Source organism: Styela clava, chromosome 4 (genome assembly GCF_964204865.1).
Source record: "Styela clava chromosome 4, kaStyClav1.hap1.2, whole genome shotgun sequence".
Taxonomy (NCBI): domain Eukaryota; kingdom Metazoa; phylum Chordata; class Ascidiacea; order Stolidobranchia; family Styelidae; genus Styela; species Styela clava.
Window position 1 is genome coordinate 19,344,643 of NC_135253.1, and position 23,873 is coordinate 19,368,515.

The window sequence follows — 23,873 nt, forward strand, 5'->3', positions numbered from 1 at the left end:
AACGTATATGATGAGGTAAAATTGCGTAATCATTTCGAAAACTGACCGGTGAAATATCAAATTATCTATTAATGTATAGGTGTACTATACATGAACTTGATTTTTTTTTATACTTGATTTAGATGCCTAATGAATGCTAGGTCTATATAATAGAAACACAAAACTTTCAACTACAATTAATTAAAATACAAGAAACGAAGAAACGAATCTGAATAAATATCTTCATAAATTTAACTGGTTCCAAAAAATCCAAATCGTGCTACAAAAGTACTCTGCCCCCAATATCAAGTTTCATAAAAATCACAAAAGGCAATCAATTTAAACTGTTTCCAAAATAAAGTCCTGCATCAAAAGTACTTTACTCCCCATGCGATCGCATGGGAAAATCTCAAAAGCATTCTTATTCTCCCACTAAGAGCTGTATATTGACGTTTTAATCTTTTCACTCATACATGCCGAACAAGTCTCTAGAAAAGTCTAGCTAGAGCATCCTATGTGGGTTTCGACTTCAAAACTAGGTCACCTGAAAATCTTCTTGAGTCGCATGCTTTTCAACAAAATTTTAAATGGTACTGATTTACTTTTTAAGTAAATTTTATTGTTTATTTTATATTTGGTATAGAGGTGCTGCTCAATAGTAATTGTATAGCAAAAAAAATTGGAAAAATTTATTTTTCTCAAGAACGCCACCGTACGATTTCAAAAGCTTCCTGATGGCAAACAAGCACAGCGTATTCAGTTTGAAGTAAAGCACGAGAAGTCGTTTAGTATTTGATCATATCCTTTTGCCGCAAGATTTCAAACAAATTCAATATTTGAAAACTTTGGAGGCTTAAAAAATGACGCGAACCACTGGTTAAGACAATTCGTAAGACAATAGGTGAAAGATTACATTTTTTACAAAATCTAGTTAAGCACAACGCCATTTCTTCCTTACACAGCACACTGTTTATACAATTTATTGCAAATTCAATGAGGTTATGGACATGAAGGTCGACGATACCAGGATATTCAGGATTAAGATTGTAACAGTTACGTCTGCACTACCATGATAATTTAATGCTTACTAATCTATCAGTCTTCAGGAGTCGTGCTTTATAATGAGAGTGTGTTGCATCGTACGTGTGCTTATTTTTTCATACACTCGCTTTACTTCGCTACACTTCTTTTTTATTCAAGTTAACTTTGGAATTATTGACATGAAGCCATATAAGGTTGTATTTCATTTGAACTCTCAATATTTACAGAAGTCATTTTACAGGGTCATACATTACTGATAATTCAGTTTTGCTGCAAAGTGCACGAGCTGAAACATATTGTTCTTATTTTCTGTAATTTAATTTTAGTCTTTCCTTAAATGATTATGATTATTGATTATTAAAATAATTATTAATTATTACAAATATTATTTATTATTATTCATAGCATGATAATTGAACTTATTACATGGTTTTTTTTTTTCAAATTATTTTCAGTCTATATACTGTAAGCTTCGTCTAAAACCTCATTCCATCTAAGAAATTATTTTTCAATAAGTCAAGCTGCAAAATAATTTTACTATGCTGCCTTACAACGTATGGTTACTTAGACTTGTGTGCCGTTGTAGTGACCAGTTCGTCCACAGCGTGATGTTGCTCTTCGGTTTTGTTAGACAAAAGGGGTATTAGTCATACGCCAATTCGATGTCTAGTAACATTCATAAGTGGCGCATCGAGAAGTAATTTATCGTTCTAAACATTTAGCGCTTACGCTTACGAATGCACGAAGTCTCAAACGTAAAGAACTATTTACAACGCTGCCAACCCAATATGAACCTGCACTTGAGTATTGAATCTGGATTTTTAGACGAGGATTATTTACACGATTGTTTATACTGCGTAGAAATACTTGCTTCAATTTCACCTTGAAAATGGTTTAATTGATGTGTGTAGGTTTAAAGTAACGTTTCGGTACTCTCGTAGTTTCTGAACCAAGATGGCGGACACTGGAACGTAGTATGAGTCACTTGGCTAGTCCCCTAATTCGTAATAGAACTGAAATAAGAAAAATTGGATTAAAAATATGACCTAACCCTAAGCTGGTACACATACTACGTTCCGTTGTCCGCCATCTTGGTTCGCATACTACAGGAGTACCAAAGTTTCGACATAGATTGATTGCAGAGGTAAAAAACATTGGCATGCTTACTCATTCGTGGAAGCTTTTCAACTCCCACTGTGATAAAACCATCGCGATGAAAGTATATTCGAATCTATTCAGCTATAAATTTCACTTCTGCTCAGACTTCTGTTATTATTTTTGCTTGGCTTTACATAAAGAAGTCTTGCCGTTCGGTTCCGTAACCCAATATCACAAATTTACATAACTTTTAAGGTCTCAGCGTTGTTTAATATGATTTTCCGTTTAAATACAAAGCAAGTAATATATAAATACATAGAAAAGTAAAGAAATATCAAACATATATACTGAAATTGCCCATGCGTATAGTTCAACTTCAATGTTTATACGAACAAAATATCAGAACGTGGTAAATACTAAATTTTAATCATTTTTTCACAAAGTTATGTACTGCAACATTCAGAGATTAATTTTATTATTCACAACAAATTATAGTCCTCGTATAGCTAAATTATCCACTAAATACGTACAAATAATATCTTGGATAATAAAATGCGACAAATGTGATGTTGTTATTAAACATGCAGACTGCAAAGTAGCTTTGTTCGGGGAGATCTGTGTACGACTGTTTTACTGTAAATGATTTCCGTTCTTTTTCATATTAGCATCTGAAATTTTTATGTCCTTCTTCAGAATTTCTTTTTGGTTTAGTTACATAAATGATAAAGTTGATTAGCAATCTTTATACGTAGCATTTACGTTCCCGTGAATTTCAAACAAATCACGAGTTGGTGACAAGATAAAATTACTCACACAATCACACTCTGCAGCGTGTATTTTATTGATCTCGCTATCATCGAGGATACGATTCCACATTAGAAAATTCTCCACTGTTCCAGAAAATGATTGTTTTTTATCAAACGCACCCCCGTTATCGTCTTGTTCTTGCCCAATTATAGCCGTCCCATTCCCAGGTAAATTCGATTTGGCGAATGAAAAATTTTGTTGTCCGTATATGCTGCCGTTTACATACATTTTTACATTATCAGTAATAGTTGAAACAACGACACAGATATGACTTCTTTTACGAGACGTCCATAAAAAACTCGGTGCAAGTTCTGCATACCGATAATTAACATGCACTTGGAGCTCATTCTGATTTTTCGGAAAAAATAGTAGAAGTGTGTTCCCGAGATAACTATGCTCTGTAAAGTAGCTGAATAACGCCCCTGAAACCGTTGAGCTTGGAAGTGGTGTTACCCAGGCACATATTGTAGCTTCGGTCAGTGTCGGCATCGTTTTGTTGATTTTAACGAAATCAGTTATTTGATTTTTATTTGGAAAATAGTAGATGACTCGGAAACATTCTGAAAAAAAAAATGATGTATCTTAGGAAACAAAGACAAAATAGTCTAAAAGTGATTGAAACACACAAAGAGTGTTTTATGTTTTTTTTTTCGAGTAAAAACGTTAAGACTGAAATGGATCGAAATGGATCGACAAATTTTGAGCACAAGAAACTGTTAATTGCGAAGCTGGTATATCAACCTGTCTATGACTCATGTACTTTATAAAATTGTAACCGCTCTTTTTCAAAATTTAGATCCAAATATGGTTGAATACTGTATAATTTTGATGACTCATTATATATTAGTTCATGACTCATTAAATCATGAGCACCGAATACACACACCATCACAGCGTATCGAATTACTATGTAATATAAATTTGCGTCGGACAATTATAAATTATCAGAATATAAAAAAAAAACATTCACAATATAATATCTTTTATGCTTGATATAATTCTATTATCATCTTATTACACTCAAAAAGCAGGTTAATCTATTTTTAAAAATTCATATTGATTACCATTATGACATTTATAGTAATAAAGAGCAACATACGGTGACTTTCCGAAACGGTGCTAGCTTGTGTTGTGTTCACTGGTGCTTCAGACGTCATTTCTATGTCAGTAGATAATGACTCAGAAGATGTGGTATAGTCTTCAGGTATGTTCCCACCGTTTGCGGGTTTCAATATTTTGTTTTCAATATATCTTGCTATATCTCGCTCAAAATCTATATAATTGACATGAAAATATTTAATTATTAGAACGGTGTGTAATATAAGATAGGATACGATTTCCCTACATGTCCCAGGGGAGAGGGAAGCCGATAATACGACAGAATCATGTCTTGTATGTATATGGAAGTTTCCTGGAATACCGCTCAATGTTTATGTTGAGATAATTAAAAAAAGCGTTCATTATATTTTTAAATGAAGGTGTCGTAATATCTTTAAATGAATCTTTGAACGTTTTTTTGACAATTTACAGGCATATTATAACATTTTTTAGACTATCTAATATAAAAGATAAAATATAAAAAGTTACCTTCCAGGTTTTTCTGAAACAAACAAGAAAAAGATCATGTTAATTTTTTTTAATCAAATAAAAATAACGTTCGTTGTTTCAGTTTTTAAGACTAACAAATTCCGATATTTAATTCAATGTTTTGTGATTTGTAAATATTTTATTTGATTTTCAAACAAACCATACTTGACAACTGTCAATTAGTATGCTGACTGTATAATCAGGGCTGGCCATGGGAAATTGGACCAAAGCATTCTTGCGTCACGTGGTATTTTCAGTAATTGCCGTGGCGTTTAGTAATATGCATGACGTTTACATGTGCAATAATCGCACAGTAAATTTGATTTAACTGTGATGTTATTCTTCTATTGTTCTATTACAAAATCCTAATTGTCATAATTACAGTTAATTTTTGAAAATTATAATTTTGCTTTTATTTTGATTTATTCCCCAATATTTCAGACCAGCATTTGTTTTGGACGACAATCCGTATACTTTGATGAGCCTTATTTCGTCACTGTGACGTTGTAGTGACGTACTTTTTTGATGAAGTAATTTAGGTGAAGTTAGAAATGACATGTGCGAAAAGGGTTATGCCACGCCAACTAGAAGTAGCCTACCTCACGGCGTTTGTTGGACTAGCCCTCAAATACCTGTTGTTCCTTGCCAGTGCAGTGTCGAATTTTTACAAGTCTCGTATCATCAGCTATCCACTTACCTCTCTGTCACAAGGACTCGACTAGACAATACCGAAACTCTGGCTAACGTGAATTTTCCTTTAAAATTCGTATAAGTTACTATCACAATTGACCCAAATTCATGCAGTTTTAAACAAATTTTTGAGAAAAGAGTACATAATATAAAGCATACCCCATCAAAGATAAACTCTTGACAATTGCCATCACCTTCGCTGCAAGTCTCACCGAATGAAATCGAAACATCGGTCTCATCTGAATAAGAATGCGTTTATTAGAGATCTTATATCACTTCTGCGATGTTTTGATGCGCTTGGCAAGTAGCACACTGTGGATGGAAAATTGTCAGAAGAATAAATCTTCATTGTACACAGAGGCAAATAAATCCCAAAGTCAATTCTGTAATATGGCAAAATTTCACCTACCTAATATATTATATACAATGTTGCAATGTTATAGAATGATACGACTAATATTTCAAAAGCTGTTCAGGAAATTTCTATCATCACTTACCTGTACATTGCTCTGTATTCCCACAAACTACATTGCAATATCCAATGTAAAACATAAAGATAAGTGCAATGGACGCGGCCATATTATATTCACTTTAGGTTTAATTCCGACTTCTATAAACTATCTTAACTGAGAAACACAAGAAAGACTTAATTTCTTTTTTAACTCAATTCTGCTGTCAAAGTAGAGCCTGCTGGGAAATAATATAAGAGCCATTGGAAGTATTTGTGTTTGTATAATATTCGGTAGTAATATATTTGCCTCTAACTAAGACAAGGGCACACCACGGTCCGCGGGTCAAATTTAGTTTGGGCACGAGGCTCATTTTTTCCACTTTTGCTCTCCTAATACTGTAAATAAAATTCTGTTCATAAAGTGTAATTTTTTAAGTCAAAATTTTGGCCCTTTGTCCAAAAACCCATTTATGTTATACCTAACCGATATATAATTGGCAGACAGAATGCCAGGTTGACATATATAACTGACTTCCTACCAAGATAAACGATTTATAGAACGATTTTATATTTTAGCTCTTGTCGTATTGAAGCCTGCGCGATAATAGGAGAGCTTCCGGGTTTCTTTTCATTTGCACAATTAGAAACTCTTCATTCCTTCCTCGCTACGTATAAGACGGTTCATATTCGTAGAGCAATTTTTAATGAATCACTAGCTGGTAATAAACACATTCTGTGATTTGTAGTTTGAATAAGACACAATGTTTCCATAAAGATTATTACAATAATCTTAAATACAAAAAATATCACCAATACTACACGCAAGCACAAAGTGAAATTTCCTCCCCTAGAACAGTAAAGATCCTCCTACTTGTATGAGAAACGGTATAATAGTTTGATACATAAGTAGCGATATTAGTGCAATCTGGCCGAATTATTCTTTGCAGACAGTGCTGACTAAACTACAATATGGATCGTATTCTGTATAGATCATAATATATATCGGGTGCCCATAAACTGCCTTTACAACTTCAATTTTGTTGTGAATTCAGTTTTCAATAAATCTTACCCAGGTTTGTTGTTTTTACCTAATAATATTTTAAGTAGTATTCTTATTTTATTTAATACATCTGTGAGAGCCCAAACAATATAAGGTATCGATAAATTCCCTTTGCAATTTTAAATGATTATAAGACTCTATGGAGGACCTATATATTTGTTAACTGAATACAAAGTCTTGAGAATGTTGGTATTCGAGACGATAAAAGCATTTTGCTATCAAAATCATTATACCTATACTGATCCAAGACTACTAATCCCGTGCTAAAGCTATACACAAATCTTACAGCCCCCTGTGAGTAATTCAACGCATTTGCAACTCCCTTATCCTCAACTACTTTGCTCTGAGCAAACTCTACAGAAACGGCTTATAGGCCTAAAGAATCAGCTTATCTGTGTCTCCTAAATGGTAAGTTACCTAATCACTACCAGCTACGCCATGCAAATCATTTTTTCGAAACAACAATTTTACTTGGCAAATTTGCGTAGCTCAGTAAGTTTGAAATATTGTAAATAGCATATTGTGACAAACTGATCTTTATGCGACCGTATCCTCAATTAATTCCGGAAATTATGTACGGTACGGTCACTCCATTGTGTACTGTACGGTATAGCAACATTCGTTTAGTGGATCAGTGTGTCATTATCCCAGAGGTTAATGTGGGTCGTACATACTGAACAAAATTACGCAACAAATACGTCCATAAGTGGGTGGAAAACTGTTTTGTTAAAATGTTGTGATGATAGCCTGGTTATCACGGCATATCACTGTAACATGCTGGAAATAGAGGCCTGTAGCATTCTCCAAATCCTACGCCATAGTTTTAGCAAAATATGATTTAGCTCTACTTCAATTTTACAGTATTTCAATAATGAATGCTACAGTAAATAAGAACACATCAAATAATCGTATAGCGGTAATGTATGTAGAAAACAGTTTTACCATAGTTTTGATTTGGCCCTCACAGATGTATTGAGTGAAGTGAAAATATCTAAACAATTACTGATCACAAAAACACAAACCCTTGACTGCTCACCATGATATCTTGAGAAATGTTTTCATAACAAAATTGAAACTGTAAAGGGACATTATAAACACCATGTATTACTGTGTTCTGCTGATATCGAGGCATGTAGCCTTTTCCAAGTGTTTTTTTTTTAGCAAAAATTGTTCCAATTCTACATTACTTCACTGATGGTTATTGATACATGATTAAATAAGAAATAAATTCTTGAATGGGCACCTCTTTAGCAATATGCCACTATAGAATAGAGATAAATAGCATATTAACACTTCGATCGGAAATACTCCATGACGGAGAAATAACCGGGTTGTAATACATTGATATAATACTACTTACTGGCATAAAACTTGGGGTTTCGATGTAATGGTAGAAAACTGATAAAATTTATCTTGTTCACGACAACATTCGACCCGGAGTTAACAGATAAAATAACAAATAGTTTCAATGTGCAACACAAAACAGACAAATGACACCACATATAGGCAGAATGGCCTAACAATTGAACAATTTTTCATGATATTTATCCTCTCTCTCTTCCAGTTTGAGACACACAAAACAAATTTTATGTGAACGTCGCACGCTTAAAATATGCACGTAATCAAACAACAACAGCAAAAACTACAGTTATAATTTACGCCCTCGAGAACAATAAAAGTTTATAGTGACGCGCTTACTTGAAAAAATATTTTCATTGTTTGAAGTGATGATAATATATTTAATTAAGGCATAAAGCCACATACGACCTAACAGCCATGAACATAACAGGCCCAAATACCAGGATGATATATCAAGTCAGTAATAAATCACCCGGCCATGCAAGGTGAAGAATATAAATAAAGTTTTGAAAGCTTGAAATATCCACTAATTAACAAATCTTTTTTGAAATCTAGACCAGGGCTACTCATTGTACTCAACTGGCGGACCGCGGTCCGAATCCGGACTTTTCGAGTATTTGATTCGGACCGCACCTAATTCTTTATTTTGGATCATTAGTCCCACTTTACAAGTTTCATTTTGTAAAATGACGTTTATTGTTTTGAATATATATGAAAAGAACTATAACACCATAATAAACAATCTTGATTAGCTGATAATCATTAGCCGGTCGAGGAATGTGTGCGTTCAAGGATGCCGAAATATAAATTCTGGAAAGCCCGGACCCAAATAATTTTGAAGTTTTGTATGCGGATCTCCAGTAAAAATAGTTGAGTAGCCCTGATCTAGACTATACAAGGTTATTGTTGCGTTGATTTGTTTGCAAACGCTGAAATTGAAAAATCAAATGAGTAAGAGGTCCAATTCTAGTATTATTCAAAACTAAGATTTGTCCCAGAATCTTTATTTTAGAAGTGCAATTGAAAAATTGTCCACATCGGGAACAACAACTTAATGGCAAATCGACAAAAAGACATTCTATGACTTGTTTGCTGTATCATTTACATTTACAGCCTTTCGCCTGTATGTTCGACCCGGCGTGATAAGTTATCGATAAGGACACAGACATGAAAAACGTGCTTGAAATTTTGATTGATTTAACGTCTGTTCGTCATATGTCATCGATTACAATTTATGCAAAGTATTTGAATGTTTAGTTGTAAAATGGGAATGTTTTGTGCATTTTATTATCGCAGTAGTGCTATTTCGTCTTCTTAAATAGGCTTTCAGTTTTTATCGAATTTTTATTCGAATATATATACATATAGAGATTCTGCGCGACTTTTAACGACACAATTTATATTCATATAGGTAGTTAGGTGCTAAGTTAGGAGGATGCTCAACAAAGTTGTAGTACGCCCTAACACTGTTAGACGCACAGAGAAAGTACTGCTGCGAAGTAATCCTATCTTCGCCCGTTGCTGCATTTGAAATACATTTGCGAATTTGGCCAAAGTAGCAGACAGGTAATCTAAATTGCTAATAATAACATAGTGGGAGTATTGTGGCAAGTGTCAAGTGATATTATGATGAACAAAAACCTTCGCGACAACAAAAATATGTGCGATTCAATTTTCTTTAGCTGGATGTATATTAGAGTAGCATGTCATATATAAAGTACTATGATAGCTGATGGTAAGAATATGTTGCAATCGTTAGTCATTTAAAAATGTTTGACCGACCAAATTGTTATCTTTTCCACTCCCTAGTCCTGATATATATTTGCTCATTAGCATGTATATGATAATGAAAAGTTAAATATAATGCCCAACAGTATTTGCGTATTACATTCATTCGGATCGACTTGAATACTCTGATATCTCAGTAATATCAATGAGAACAATGGACACAGGCAGTAATACGCCACTCGACGCTATTCAATTTTGTTCTATGTTTATGTAGAGAAAACGAAGTACTCTCAAGGTGACGCTGTACAAACGAGACTAAGAAATATATTTTGTCAGATATACTCCTTCCATGACAACGCGTATTGTAATAACGAACGCATATAAACCTTAATTTTTGAGCATAATAAATTGATGATAGTTTTAATGAATGATGGTTGAATTATATATGTCTGAAGAAGTCTAAGCTTGGTCATACGAAACGTTACAGAAATATATTTGTGTTGTTGTGCAACAAGAGTCTTGATTCACTGAGAACAGTTATCGTTAATCTTGTAAAGTATTCCTGTATTGTAGGCATACGGATCGGATCCACCGACACAAAATCATACAAGAAGGATAAGTGGTCCCGTATAAATTAAATCAATATGACAAGTTTTGATGAAACTTCATTTCAATTTCGGCACTGTTACTTTTCTACGTATTATTTTTGGAAATTTATCCTTTTAATCAAGAAAGTAAAATTTTGATTGTCGAATACACTTGCTAATTTCAATGTTTTTTTCAATCTCACATTCAGGAAGGAAAAATAGACTATTTTAGTTTGTGATAGTGTTGTCTACAGTTTGTCTGCACCTCTGGATATAAGGTTTTTCATACGCTGAAAATGGCGGTAGGTATGGGGAAAAAGTACAATGAGATAGATATTGAGAACAATTGGACACACGTAATAGATTTTCGCCTGGCTAGTCGATACATTTCATAATAATAATAAAAAGGTTTAAATAGAAATACACGCAATTTTAATTTCAAAAGCATTTTAATATCGAGATTAATAATGATTCGAATAATTAGTAATAAATTTGAATTTAGATGAATTGGTTTTGATGAAAATTTCAGTCTTGGCTAATTATTTGTCTGTAGATGTTTAGTGAATACATTTTTTTATTATGAAAATTTAAAAAGGCATTTCAAAATGAGGTTATATCTGTAGAGACTGTAGAGAATTGTTGTTCAATTAATAAAAAAGACATAAAAAATTATTTACTCAAAGCTGGCTTATGGACCGCATTTGTCCATATACCTTAAGTGTTTTACATTGTAAAATATATCTCAAAACAAGTTTTGATCTTTTCTTCGTTCAACTATCATTATAGTAGTCCCACAAAATTTGTTTTGTATATTCCACACGCGATATCACGCACAAGCATTTCTTAAGCATGATGCAAGAATACAATTGCTTGTATGTGATCCCCATTCTTGTATGATACTGTTGGGTTCATATAATTGGCTATTGCGAAATTCCCCGCCTTTGAACAATTTCTGATTTGTTTCAGTCTTCCATTTCGTTTTCAATTTCTATACTATAGCCACGATGCCACTTATTTACTCCTTTGTCCTGCATTTTTAATGAGCCATCATATATCCACAAATATTCGTCAAATATATTTTCTAACTCTGTTACCTTTTATTTAGAACCAAGCACCTCCGCCTGAATATACCGAGCAGCCTAAAGTGGCACCAGGTCAAGGCCAACCGATGTACCCACAGCTATCCCAACCTCAACAACAGCAACCTCAAGCTATGGTGGTTACACAAACAGTGCAGAAGGAACCAAGTGCAATGAGAGCAGCCATTCCAGCACTTCCTTTAGCGCTTGGTATCATATATGGAATACTGAATTTTTTAATTCCTGGTCTAGGTAAGTTACCTTATCTATTTATAGTTTACAGATCTGAAGCCAAAGTGAATTCGTAAGGAATTACGATTTATACGCTTCATTTTACAGTCTAGTAGTCTAAGCATGGGGTGTGCAACTTGCGGCCCGCGGGCTAAATGTGGCCCACAAGTAAAAATTGTGCGGTCCGCGGTGAAGTGCCTATTTTAAATCGTGTGCATCGCGCGAAACGAGTTTTTAAATTAATTGAATCTTTTAAGTGCAAATAATTCCAATTTCTTTGCGTTGCAAAGCCTATACTGGAGTTCAATTATTATCTTTGTATATGACGTTAAAATGCCCTAAATTTTTGTGGCTGCAACTACTAGAAAGCCTATATGCAATAAAGCTGCGTCCCGCGGTTTCACCCTGTTATATTTATCTGGCCCTCCCGTATTAAAGGTTGCACAACCTGATCTGAGCTATTATCTATATATTTTGGTCACGCTCATTTGTTTTCCTGATAAAGGTTTTTTTCCAAGTTGTTTTGTAGACATGAACTCTAAAATTCTAGAAAAAATTTGTACTTTTACGAATCAAGAACGTTGGGTTTAATTCTTTTTACGTTTCTGATATACGTGCGTACGGTCATTAATACAGCTTGATGCTGCATATACTCGAATCAGACCGAGAAAAGCACAATCAATTACTCATACTGCAATATTTACATGTTTGGAACTATTCCAAATTCTAATGTCTCTTGAATGATGGCAAATTACCGAATGGAAATAGCAAACAAAATTTTAGCACGAATAACGTATTGGAATTTTACGTATCGATATATATTATGTGGAGCAATTTTACTAATACTAATTATATTAAAATTATTCGCGTCCGAGCGACTACACAGGATAAAATGTTTTTCATTTTGCACGATAATATGTGATATCATTCATTTATTGAGATTAAATCAATTTAGGATAAAAGTTTTTTTGATACGACCTACAGATCGTTTTGTCGTATCATTTCTTGTTTTCACGACTGTTGTTGTCGCAGAAGAAAAATAGCTTTTTCGTTGAACTGAAAGGCCAATCAATATTAAATTTTGAGCACTTGAAAAAAAAGTCGCTAAGAGGCCATGTTTGTTTATATTTGCTCGGAGTTTAATGAAACCCAATAGTTTTCCGTTTATATGAAGTTTGGAACACGCATGGGAACACAGCTCTTTGAGTTACATAAGTGCATCAAGTCGGTAGCATGTCCGTTCTTTAAACTCACAAAATGTATGTGCAAACTAGAAATTATGGTATTAAAAATTATCTTTATAAATAAAATTAGCTTTAATAAAACTTTATACCACAGGTATTTATACCACATTTGCTAAAGGCAGCCACCCAGCATATAGAACGTGTAATAAATATATTTGTTACTTTTTCACAGAAGTGCTATATCAGTAGCAATAATATTTTTGAATATAATATAAAATGCACGAATTAGAACTCGGAAAATACGATTATGAACCCAGAAGGTTCTACACCTAACCCTGCTTTCCAAGACATCAGAAGTAGAATCGACTTGAGTGTTTTCAATTGGTGAACAAAACTGTCCGCCGATGCGTGTTTATCTAGCTCTCTTTACGATATTCTCATTTGTCTGTACCAATGCATTCCAATATATTTCAGGAACAATCCTGGCAGGTTTCAGCGTTCTATGCTGTGGCAACGCTGGTCAATCTGGCGGTGGACGAGTCGGAACATTCTGCATCAACTTCTGGGTTGGAATTGTGCAGATAATATTGGTTCCAATTTTCTTGATCGGATGGATATGGAGCATCATTTGGGGGGTAGCACTCATTACTCTAGCAGGTTAGTACTGATGTGAATTATATTTTGCTATTTAATATACCGTCGCATTAAAGATACTTAACATTTCAGTAGCAGTTAACGAAATATTTTGTCAATGTTAAAGTTCCTCTGAGCCTTAACCATTGCTAAATGAAAACGTATCATATTTCATTCAGATGAAGAGGGATATTAATTTATTATTATTAAAAACGAACTTCACCACACTTCTGAGGTGTTGATAGAAAACAAATATTTAATCACATTATTATCATAAAACAAGCGAGAACAAGCTGTAAGTAATTAGCATGAATTAATTTGTTTTGATTGATTTGTTCCTTTTATTTCAGCTTCTCCAAACAAATCAACAACAACAACAACCGTCGTTGCAGCTCAAGGTCCCCAAACGTCAATCGTCACAGTCAGCACTTGATCTAAGCAAACTAGAATATTATTCAATATTTCAAACTTTTATGACTCCATTTGCTTTTTTACACCCTGCATGACCAAATTTTGCATTTCCGTCTCAATACCCAATGTGGGATTTTTTTATTTGTCAAGAAAAGAAAATTTGCAGATGCCAGACCATAGGTGGCTTCATTCCTAGTCTAATGTAGGCATTTTTTTTTTGCTTTTTTATTGTCTTGTTGTTTATGAAAGAAATGCACGAGTCAATATTACTTCAATTTAAAATAGATAAACTTTCTGTAGATAAGTCAACTACTAATCTGGTTATTAAATGAAAATGATTAGTTGAAGGCTTTAGTACTGCTAATCAATTTCATTCAATATTTTATCTTCACATTGAATCTAATGGTGTGTCGTAAACTGATTCGTGGTGTCCATGATTCATGTGACTCTTTTGAGATGAACATTACAAATATTTCTTCCATTCTAGCTTATAAGTCAATTCTGTGTCTAATCTTTTTTCGCGAATGCATGAATTTGTCATTCATATCTATCTTATTAGAGAAAAAATGTGTTATAAGAAAAGAAAAGACAAATATGTTTTTCTAAAAATTGTGGCATGGGATTTTTGAAATGTGATATATCGACGCAATTTCAATCGAAACATTGAAGTATATTTCTAATTCAAAAATGAATTTCGTATCCTTATATCCCCCATTAGTAAAGAAAGTCGAAGTAAAGCAAGGAAAATTTAGTTTTGCTAAAAGTTGTAGCATAGGATATTAAAAATATGAAATATCTGAAATTTCAGCAGAACACAAGGCAATCACAGTGTTACAAATTACTTCCTCCCTTGTGAACAATACGAAGGTAATTGGATGCGAGGTCGTTAGTTTAATCTGATAATGACGCACAAACATATGCCTAAAAGTTGATATACGGTACGCAGTACAACGAAGTAGCAATTTCCGCGTTTAATTTAGAATAAGTTCTCACTGGAATCAGTATCACATTTGGTTTAGAAATACGATTTTGTCGAACTTAGAAATAATTTTTTCAGAGAAAAATTATTTGCAGAACGCACTTGTATATTCCGACTCTCGATAACGTAGTAATTGCGAGAAAAGAGAAACGCCATTGGGAAAGGATAATTTTTATCGGAGAGATTTGTATTTGCTCGAAATTCTGAACATCAAAATTTTCCCAAAACGTAAGTTCCCTCCTAAAACAATATAAAGATGGAAGAGGTGAGAATGAGTGGAATTTGACAATACAAGGGTTCATCTTATTCTTGAGTTCGTAGTCTCGATTAAAGTTTTCGTGGCTTTATGCCAATATAGCCACGTAGCTTTATGTTTGATATTGATGGAATTAATAAAGAATCACTAGAAATATTGAGCAATGTAAATTATTCAAAGAGCAACGCTCATATTAGTATACGCCTGAGATTGAAATTATTTTTTTATTTACCCGTAAATTTGAATTGCTGGCTAAAAGCCTGCGAAATTCCTGGGTATTTATTTTGAGGTATCTATCAAAAAATAGAATGAAAACTTTATTCCTTTGAATTCAATGAATTTAAAAGTATAGTTATTCAAAGTCACGTCAAATGATGTAACGTAAGGCTATAAAATATACATATCATTATTGAAAAATTCCTAGGTATTTATTTATTTTAAGGTATCTATTAAAATAATGAAAAACTTTATTGCTTGGAATTTGATGAATTTGAGAGTATAACAATTCAAAGTCGAGTCAAATTTATATTTATTATTACTAGGACATTTTGAGACACATATTGCATATTTCAGACTTTCTCTCTCTAGAAACGACTTCGCGAAGAATTCACGTACAACCAATTGTTTTTATTTTATTATATGATATAATGAGCACGCATTAGTTTATAGCTATAGAAGTTTTATTTTCACGAAACAAGCAATGCAAATACTTAATAGGTATATAATCCACGATAGAATGTATAATTTAATAACATAGAATTTTGCAATAATCAAAATCAGCTTTTTGATAACATTAGGCCAACGTTTTATTTTGAACCAATGACAATTTTTTTTCTACATTTCTACAACATAGAAAGAGACTTAAAAATATGCTAAGAATGTTACTGATTGAAGGAATTATGTTTCTCATATGCATTGGTGGTTCTCTGGCACAGCAACATAATTGTAGGTGTTTATAATAACATTTTTGTACAGGATACATATGCATGAGGCTCTGATATTTGATTTCAATACTTTCATTTGGGACACACGTATGTACAATTTGATTTCAATACTATTTTCGTTGAACGCGTTGAACAAACAAAAAAAGAAATTGCTTCAAAGATATTTGAAAGAAAAACTGCAGCAAAGTTACAAGCACAAATCAGTACAAACATGAATTGCCAATTTGGAATTTTGCTAAATGTGTTCTGGGCTTACCAAAAACAAATTGAAATAGGATAAATAGAACATAATTTTGGCGGATTCGGACTTTTGAATCTTCTAAGAATTGTAGTAAAAAGTATTTTCAAATTTCACTAGTGGATGATGAAGATGTCTTACACAAGGATTTTTCTGAAAACTTTTTCTAGATTTCATGTGTTTCTTACGATATATGGTATTATATACATTTAGGTGAATTTCAAATTAGTGCTCTAAAAGTTGGAAATTCTTCCGATTTAATTGTTCAAGCTAACGTTGATATTTGGAACAGAAATAAAAGATAATTCTGACACGATTCAAAATTAGTTTGTCATTTATTCAATAACATCCAACTTGCCTTGCATACCTATTTAATGCAGTGAGGAAAAAAAAATATATAAAGTTTATTAGCTTATTTCAGGTATAAGTTGTTACAGACACCAAAGTAAATAATGTCTAATACATGATTAAACCTTCTTTAGTTATATTTATCAAAGAACGATGGCGTGACTTAGAGGCAAACCAGGATGGGGATAAGTTCCTTTGGTCCAGCAATGTTAAAATGTTGCCGACCCTTAACTTGAAGTGAGATAAAAGCTACCATAGTGACAATAAAATAAAATTTTGCATATAATTGAAACTTTTTCAAATGGAAATATATTGCAAATGAATTCAAAACTACTGTGATTTTTATTTTGTTTTGAATTTCAGTTGAAAAGCAGGCATTATTGGAAGTAGTGCTCTTAGTCGATGGATCGGGATCTGTCGGAAAAGAAAACTTTACAATAGTAAAAGAATGGCTTGTAAACCAGACATTAAAAATGTATAAAGCTTTTGGAGACTCTGCACATATTGAAGTATTACAATATGCATACATGGACAATCCTTCGGACGGGTAATATATGCTTTTATTTTACTATTACATATATTGGATAACATCATTATATCCCGTGAAATTAAAACATTAAAATTATTAAATTTGTTTTTAAAGAAAAAAGTAATAACAAATACAGAATACAGATGAATACACTATTTAATAAATATCTATAATTTAATTTGTGTTAATATTTTTATACAGCACTCGAGTTCTACTCTATAATTTGGTGTATTTGGTAAAAAGTCTGCGACTCATTTTCTAGGGTTTCCATTGAAGATTCAAAACAGTTTGTGATTCCACTTGTGCTGGGTGAATGCGTGAATAATGCATCCTGTTTCACACCAAGGATTATGAACATGACATACCTGGGTTGGACAACTCATACACATTATGCACTACGGAGAGTAATGGAGGTGAGGTGGTCTGTGCAATAGAAGAACATAAGTAGCAAAAACGCAAGAGTAAGAGTGTCACTTCTGAGAATACCATGAGTTGAAACTTTTTTTATTCGAAGCAATAGGGGAATCCAAATGACAAATACTATCCTTCAAAACCTATATTTCAAGTCGTTTATTGGGGGAGTATAAATGTCATCCAAAATATTATATCCTACGTAAAAATATTTTCGCTCAATTAACCGACAAAATATATATATATGTTAGTTTGGACTAAATATACGAACTATTTGATTTTGACTATAAACAGTGATTTTTTTGCTGTGTTCGTTTTGCTACCCTCGCCAAATTATTTCATTGATATTACTTGCGTTTATATTAAGGTTGAATTTCTAAAATCTCAGAGTTTTAACATTTCCAAGAAAGCGGTGATTATTGTGACTGATGGTGAGGCAGATGATGGGGATTTTCTTCGTAGCTGGTGTGTAACTAGGTTACCTGTTATTATCTTAGGGTTCCGAGGAATAATTGTCCGTGAATTAAATCAAATTTAGAATAATAAACAAGTTCCCTTTTTTTCATTTTATATATCTGTGACACAAAATGATTATCATCATTAGCACAGTTGATATTATGATTTGTGACGTGTTTTCAAATTGAATAACTACGAAATTTGTTTAACTCTTCGAGTGCTCATATCTAAAAACCAAACAAGCTAATAAAGCTTGCTTGTCACTATGTAGTAGTAGTAATGTACATTTCACATCTACTGTGTGTGGCGAAAGTTTAAATATTTTACATTGCTCAAGAATTTTTATCACGAATCTAGTCAAAACATGTACGCCACTCACAAGTAGGGATTTAATTTTCATCTGAAAATAATACGTGTTAATAAAATGTGATACTGGACCAACAATATTTAAATTTATTAAAATAAAATTGATATCACAAATTCATCTCTGAATTTTTTGCATTGTAACACTACTATTTTTAATATATACACAGGGCGATCAGACCAAGCGTAGACAAATGTTTATTAAAATATCCACAATATAAATGTGAGAGTAAAAAATATTTTGCAGAAAATAGCACTGTAAAGATAAATATTAGAATTCATTGATATTTTTTGCTATATCCTCCCTTTGGCTTCGCTAAACTACTCGATCTGATTGGAACTTGACTGCACGAGGCACGTATGGTTTCTTCTGAAATTTTGTCCCAACGAGTCATCAAATCATGCCTTAAGACAGTTGTTCTCAATCTGAGTTACGCGCGCCACTAGTGATACACTGGTACAGCTTTTCAAGTAGTACGTAAGCAGCTTTGAGTTATTGCAATAATTTAACTTGCGATCAAACAGCAATAATTGCAATTAACAATTTAACAGCGTTCATAGTGCTACCAATCCTTTTCCTTATTGATCGCCCACGCCCGTTACTGTTCACCTAAAACGAAAAGGGCATGTTTTTGCCATTTTGCGCGTTACGTCACAATACATCTTATAATAACAACTAAATTATCCAAAACCTTGGACGAATACACTTTGATCATTGCTAGTCGCTATCACGAAAGCTATTTGCCGATTTGTTAATGCAGACGCGAGAACATTTTTGGTGGAATGTAACGGGCGAGGGCGATCGTTAAGGACAAGATTAATAGCGCTATAAACGCTGTTTGTTCAGCGAATACAAAAGGTAATTCATGCATTAATTTAAAGCTGCTTGCGTACCACCAGTGGTGCGCCTACCTCATGTTGGGACCAATTGCTCTGAAGCCGGGATTGGTGACTTGTTGGGACAAAATTTCAGGAGAAACGCGCCCCGTGCGGTCAAGTTCCAACCAGTTTGAAGCATGTAGTGAAGGCAAGGGGAAGATCTATCGGAAATAGCAATGAATTCAATTTTTTATCTTTAAAATGCTATTTTCTGCAAAATATTTTCTTTCTCTCTTACATTTATATTGTAGATATTTCATCAAACATCTGTATACACATGGTCTGTTCACCCTGTAGATTTCTTAGTTTTGAACACCTCCTTATAGAGGCATTGCGATAGCTTTGGTTCCAACTGTCTTACCGTTTCGCATAGTATTCACAATTTTTACAGACTTATAGATACAATGTCGTATGAGTTCTCAATCCACTGCATAGCTAATTAACCATTCTTTATTTAAGGCATGAAAAATACAAAGATACGGTTACTGCGTTTTCAATCGGAGTCGGGAATGGAATATCTTTAAACGAATTACGAACGATCGCAAACGGTGGAACGGGAAACGACAGAGTATTTACCTATCAGGATTTCAATGCACTACGTGAAAGTTCGTTCGATGTTATTACTGCTCTCATAAATTCAACAGGTACGTCATTAACTGATGCAAATCTTGTCTCAAAAAATGCCCTTCGTAATACGACATATCTACAACAAACAATAAAAAACTAAACTAGTGAAGTAAAAAATTAATAAAATAGTGTTGCTCTATAGTCTACAGTTTTGTTCAAAGGCTGTTCACATTTCTCAGACTGGTTGTATTTATGCTTTATCTATCGTTAATTATTTGTTTGTTGCATTTACGAATTCGCCCTCATGCTGATGTAGTGATCTCAAGCTTTGTCTAAATGTTCATTAAAGTTTCATTGCTAATTTCTGCCTAGACCTCATGTGGAGTTACTGGTCGCCGTGCTCAGCATCGTGTTCACCTGGTATTCAAATGCGAACAAAAACGTTTAAAAAAGCAACAAGAACATTGAGTGGAAGTGTCTTTATAAATCAGGTAAACCAATTTGCAACATATGGAAAGATATTCTAGATTGGTTTTTGAATGAAATTAAGTTAACAGTATAGCCGATTTCATGTCGTACATTTAGAAGTATTACTATCTAGCAAAAAGTCTTCCTTCAACCGGGAACACGTATACAAAAAAGAAGGCAACTAAGTATTACGATTTATTTGCATTCAATTATTCAAAGATAGCACAGAAAAAATAAAATTATCGGAACGTTTCATGACTCAAATAGAATAATCTTTCCATTCTGAGTCACGAGTTTCATATAAAATCAATTTCCGCATGTTAGATATCATTTATAATATGATATTAAAATGCACTGTTAGGATGGATGATATTGCAAATCCGATATTCATAAAAGGCATGTTCTATTACACACAGACGAAAGCATGTAACCAAGATTTGTGCGCGCTCTACTATGATAATGACTTGCGATGTGCGGGTCCCGGTATCATTCCTACCCAGTGCTCTGTGGATGCATTCAGAAAATTTCTGTTGAAGAATGTTAATTGGGACGAAATAGGACAAGATGAACGTAAGTGTGTTATTTTTACCGTTGATGCAATGTAACAAATAAAATTAACGAATTTAAACAAGAATATTCAAAATAATGTTAAAGTATAAACAATCGGGATGATTCATGAACATATTATTTTTGTTTTCAGAAATATTTGAATCACCAGTTAAAGGACTGAGAATGAAACTCAAACAAATCAAATCGCCGGGAATGAACATAAAATTAGTGAATATAGAAAGATATGACGCTACGAAGCCTTAGACAGAACATGGCTTCATCATAAAATTGTTTTCAAATTGCTCACTCTTTTTGTTTTTCTAACCATGTAAACTTTTCCACTTAAAGTTGTTCAGCAGTTTGAAAACGTTTGTACCTTTTTCGTTTCTGTTACGGATCTAAAAAGTTTACTAAATTCCCATTTGTCTTATGATATTTCGTTATCCCATTAGTAAACTAAAGTTTGGAATTGTGTGTATTTTTCCGTATTCTATTAAAATGTATATAAACTATTTACTTGTATAAAATGGCAGATTGTCATTCCCTATTGTGTTAGGCTATTTCTTCGTTGCATTAGTAAACTACTACTACTATTAGTAAATCGTAATCGATGGAATGGAATTAGTTTATTTTTAACGAATGATATTTAATGCCGGATTTTGTTCTTGTTTTTCAATAATCATGTGTATATGTTTGATTTCATTTTTGGAAAGAATAAAGACATTTTAAATATTATGTAAGAACTCTGCCATAAATATTTACAGAATTTCTGATTGGAGTTCATCGCGTAATAATGTTGACGAATACATTCAGTATCGTGTAAATCAGTTGTCTGCAAATGGTTTTTACTATCTAGCAAAATATACATATTTCGTTAGTGTGCAACCTGTCATATTTTCGCGTATGAACAATCGCCACCTTAAACTGTATTACGCACTTGCAACTGTTATTTCTTTGCTTAGCATGTGCCTCAATGCGTGAGACTGATTTTCATTAATTATCAAAAATCAAAAGTGTTTTTATTTATTTATCACCAATGTAAAGGATATTGCGGTCCGCACTTTGCCCATGGACCTCACTTCGCCGAATCCTGATGTATTTTATCCTGATCAATTTTATTTGCTCTTGATGCGATCCAAAGCTTTTCAATTTTTTTCGCAAAATCCAAATTGAGAATTGTTTTAATCAACTGTAAATTCAAACTCCTATTGGTTTTGTACATTTCATAAATGTACATGTAATTTCTATTTCACTCATTATATATCTGCGCCTTGAGTCTGGATTGAGTCTGAATTTTTTACTTATCGATTTTAATCGGTAAGTATGTTGATAGGTATTTGTCTGTCTGTCTGTATGTCATTCTGTCTGTCTGTCTGTCTGTCTGTCTGTCTGTCTGTTAGATGCACGCGATATCTCACGAAATCGAGATTGAATCTGCGCCAGATTTTGCATGTGCATTCATCATATGTCGGACCAGAAGCCTATTGATTTTGGATGAATTATTAGCGAGTATAATTCATATATGTCATCGTTTATATATTCGCGAGTCGTATAATTAGCGAGGTATTAATTAATTAGTGATGAGACACAAGGTGTCACTATGGAGTAAGAACGCTTTTTGGGGGATCCCCTAACTTCCGATCGATAGGTCTTCGGTCTCTGACCGATATTCTCGTTCATATTTTATTATATATTTTACATTTAAGTTTTGATTTTTATTTGGACAGTGGTAAATTGCTCGAGAACATTCTAAAAAAATATGACGTGTATGCGATCAAAATAGTCAAAAAATGATTGAAAACAAAAAGGATATATTTTTTTAGCCAAAGCGTCATGTGACATAATCTACGTCTAAATACCCGTCAACTGTCCATATCAACAGATTTTGTGCAAGAATAGATTAATTGACAAGCTGCTATATTGACTGTTTCTGAGTTACAGTTATTCATATTTTACTGCCAATTTTCTTTCAAAATGAATCATTAATATATCACAAGATAACAGCTTCGAATTCACTAAAACTCAGAAATCTCGAATATAACATAATCAAGTAGCATCTCTTATCAAACTATATGATATAAGATTTTCCATTTACTTCTGACGACCATAAATGATCATATTATAAAGCAATATTTTTTAAATGTAACCCTTCATATATTTTAACTATGATTCAATATTTTTCAACATTTTTTGTAGAGCGGAGCTCCCAATGAAAAATACTGAGGACGCGCGTGACCCTATAGTTTATTTTTTCTCTCAAAAGTGGCAAACCTAATAGGCATATGATTATATTTGAAAATTATACATTTATCACAAAAACTTCACAATTTGAATGGAAACCACTGGAGCGTACGTGCGGGACCCTGAGGGACCGCGAAACCCCGGTTTAAACCACTGTTATAAATCATAAACTTATATTCAAGATACGAATAAATTTGAATTAATTAATCAATATCAAATAGATTTCATAAAGCTGTGATCTTGCATATACTGATGAAAAGCAATATATTGTGGTATTCTAATTTGATTATCTTAGGTAAAAACAGTCATTCACATAATTGAGAAAAGTTTGCGAATCAAATATCATTCTCAACCAGGGCTGGATTGTCCGTTAGGAAAAATAAGCATTTGCTCAGGGCACTAAGAGAAAGGGACACCACAGAAGTTTTCGTAGTAGAATATTCAATGGCGCCTCAGTGTTTAATGAAATAATTCAAGTCTTACGACCCAGACCTCAATATTGGCCGGGTTAAAATACATTTTGCTTATTTTTCGTTCTCAAGAACTTATGTATCATTTTAAACCTGTCTGTGGGCATGAGATATTTCCGAGAAATATCACGTAAATTAATCATAATTTCGCCGTAAATCAGTAATGAATACTAAAACTGCCTATTTAATTTCTGTTAACATGGAACACTAGTTTTATTACATATATATATATATTATTGCTTCTCATAGA

At 33.1% G+C, this 23,873-nt stretch overlaps 3 protein-coding genes across 6 annotated transcripts; 2 read left to right on the forward strand and 1 right to left on the reverse strand.

Annotated features, from left to right (window-relative positions):
• Positions 1 to 2,372: 2,372 nt before the first annotated feature.
• Positions 2,373 to 5,849, reverse strand: LOC120326372 (jeltraxin-like). 3 transcript variants are annotated; one of them, XM_078111842.1, is made up of 4 exons: positions 5,700 to 5,848; positions 5,362 to 5,441; positions 4,025 to 4,198; positions 2,373 to 3,485 (listed from the first exon to the last, which is right to left on the reverse strand). In XM_078111842.1, the coding sequence occupies exons 3-4, from the start codon at positions 4,080 to 4,082 to the stop codon at positions 2,851 to 2,853; spliced, it is 693 nt and encodes a 230-aa protein (XP_077967968.1). In that variant the 5' UTR covers positions 4,083 to 4,198; positions 5,362 to 5,441; positions 5,700 to 5,848; the 3' UTR covers positions 2,373 to 2,850. The 3 variants fall into 3 exon arrangements, with proteins under 3 accessions (XP_077967968.1, XP_077967969.1, XP_077967970.1); XM_078111843.1 differs by lacking the exons at positions 5,362 to 5,441; positions 5,700 to 5,848 and adding an exon at positions 4,513 to 5,338; XM_078111844.1 differs by lacking the exon at positions 2,373 to 3,485 and having other exon boundaries at positions 4,079 to 4,198; positions 5,700 to 5,849.
• A 4,741-nt stretch (positions 5,850 to 10,590) lies between these two features.
• On the forward strand, positions 10,591 to 14,623 carry LOC120326480 (protein SPEC3-like). The gene is made up of 4 exons (XM_039392782.2): positions 10,591 to 10,689; positions 11,493 to 11,718; positions 13,356 to 13,538; positions 13,865 to 14,623. Exons 1-4 carry the CDS (start codon positions 10,684 to 10,686, stop codon positions 13,945 to 13,947), a joined length of 498 nt encoding a protein of 165 aa, XP_039248716.1. The 5' UTR covers positions 10,591 to 10,683; the 3' UTR covers positions 13,948 to 14,623.
• Positions 14,624 to 16,017: 1,394 nt separating this feature from the next.
• On the forward strand, positions 16,018 to 21,974 carry LOC120326983 (collagen alpha-1(XXI) chain-like). Of its 2 annotated transcripts, none has more exons than XM_078112109.1 (8): positions 16,018 to 16,191; positions 17,054 to 17,237; positions 17,482 to 17,632; positions 17,998 to 18,095; positions 19,788 to 19,972; positions 20,268 to 20,386; positions 20,780 to 20,933; positions 21,064 to 21,974. In XM_078112109.1, exons 1-8 carry the CDS (start codon positions 16,143 to 16,145, stop codon positions 21,174 to 21,176), a joined length of 1,053 nt encoding a protein of 350 aa, XP_077968235.1. In that variant the 5' UTR covers positions 16,018 to 16,142; the 3' UTR covers positions 21,177 to 21,974. The 2 variants fall into 2 exon arrangements, with proteins under 2 accessions (XP_077968235.1, XP_077968234.1); XM_078112108.1 differs by having other exon boundaries at positions 16,018 to 16,105.
• The last annotated feature ends 1,899 nt before the right edge of the window (positions 21,975 to 23,873 follow it).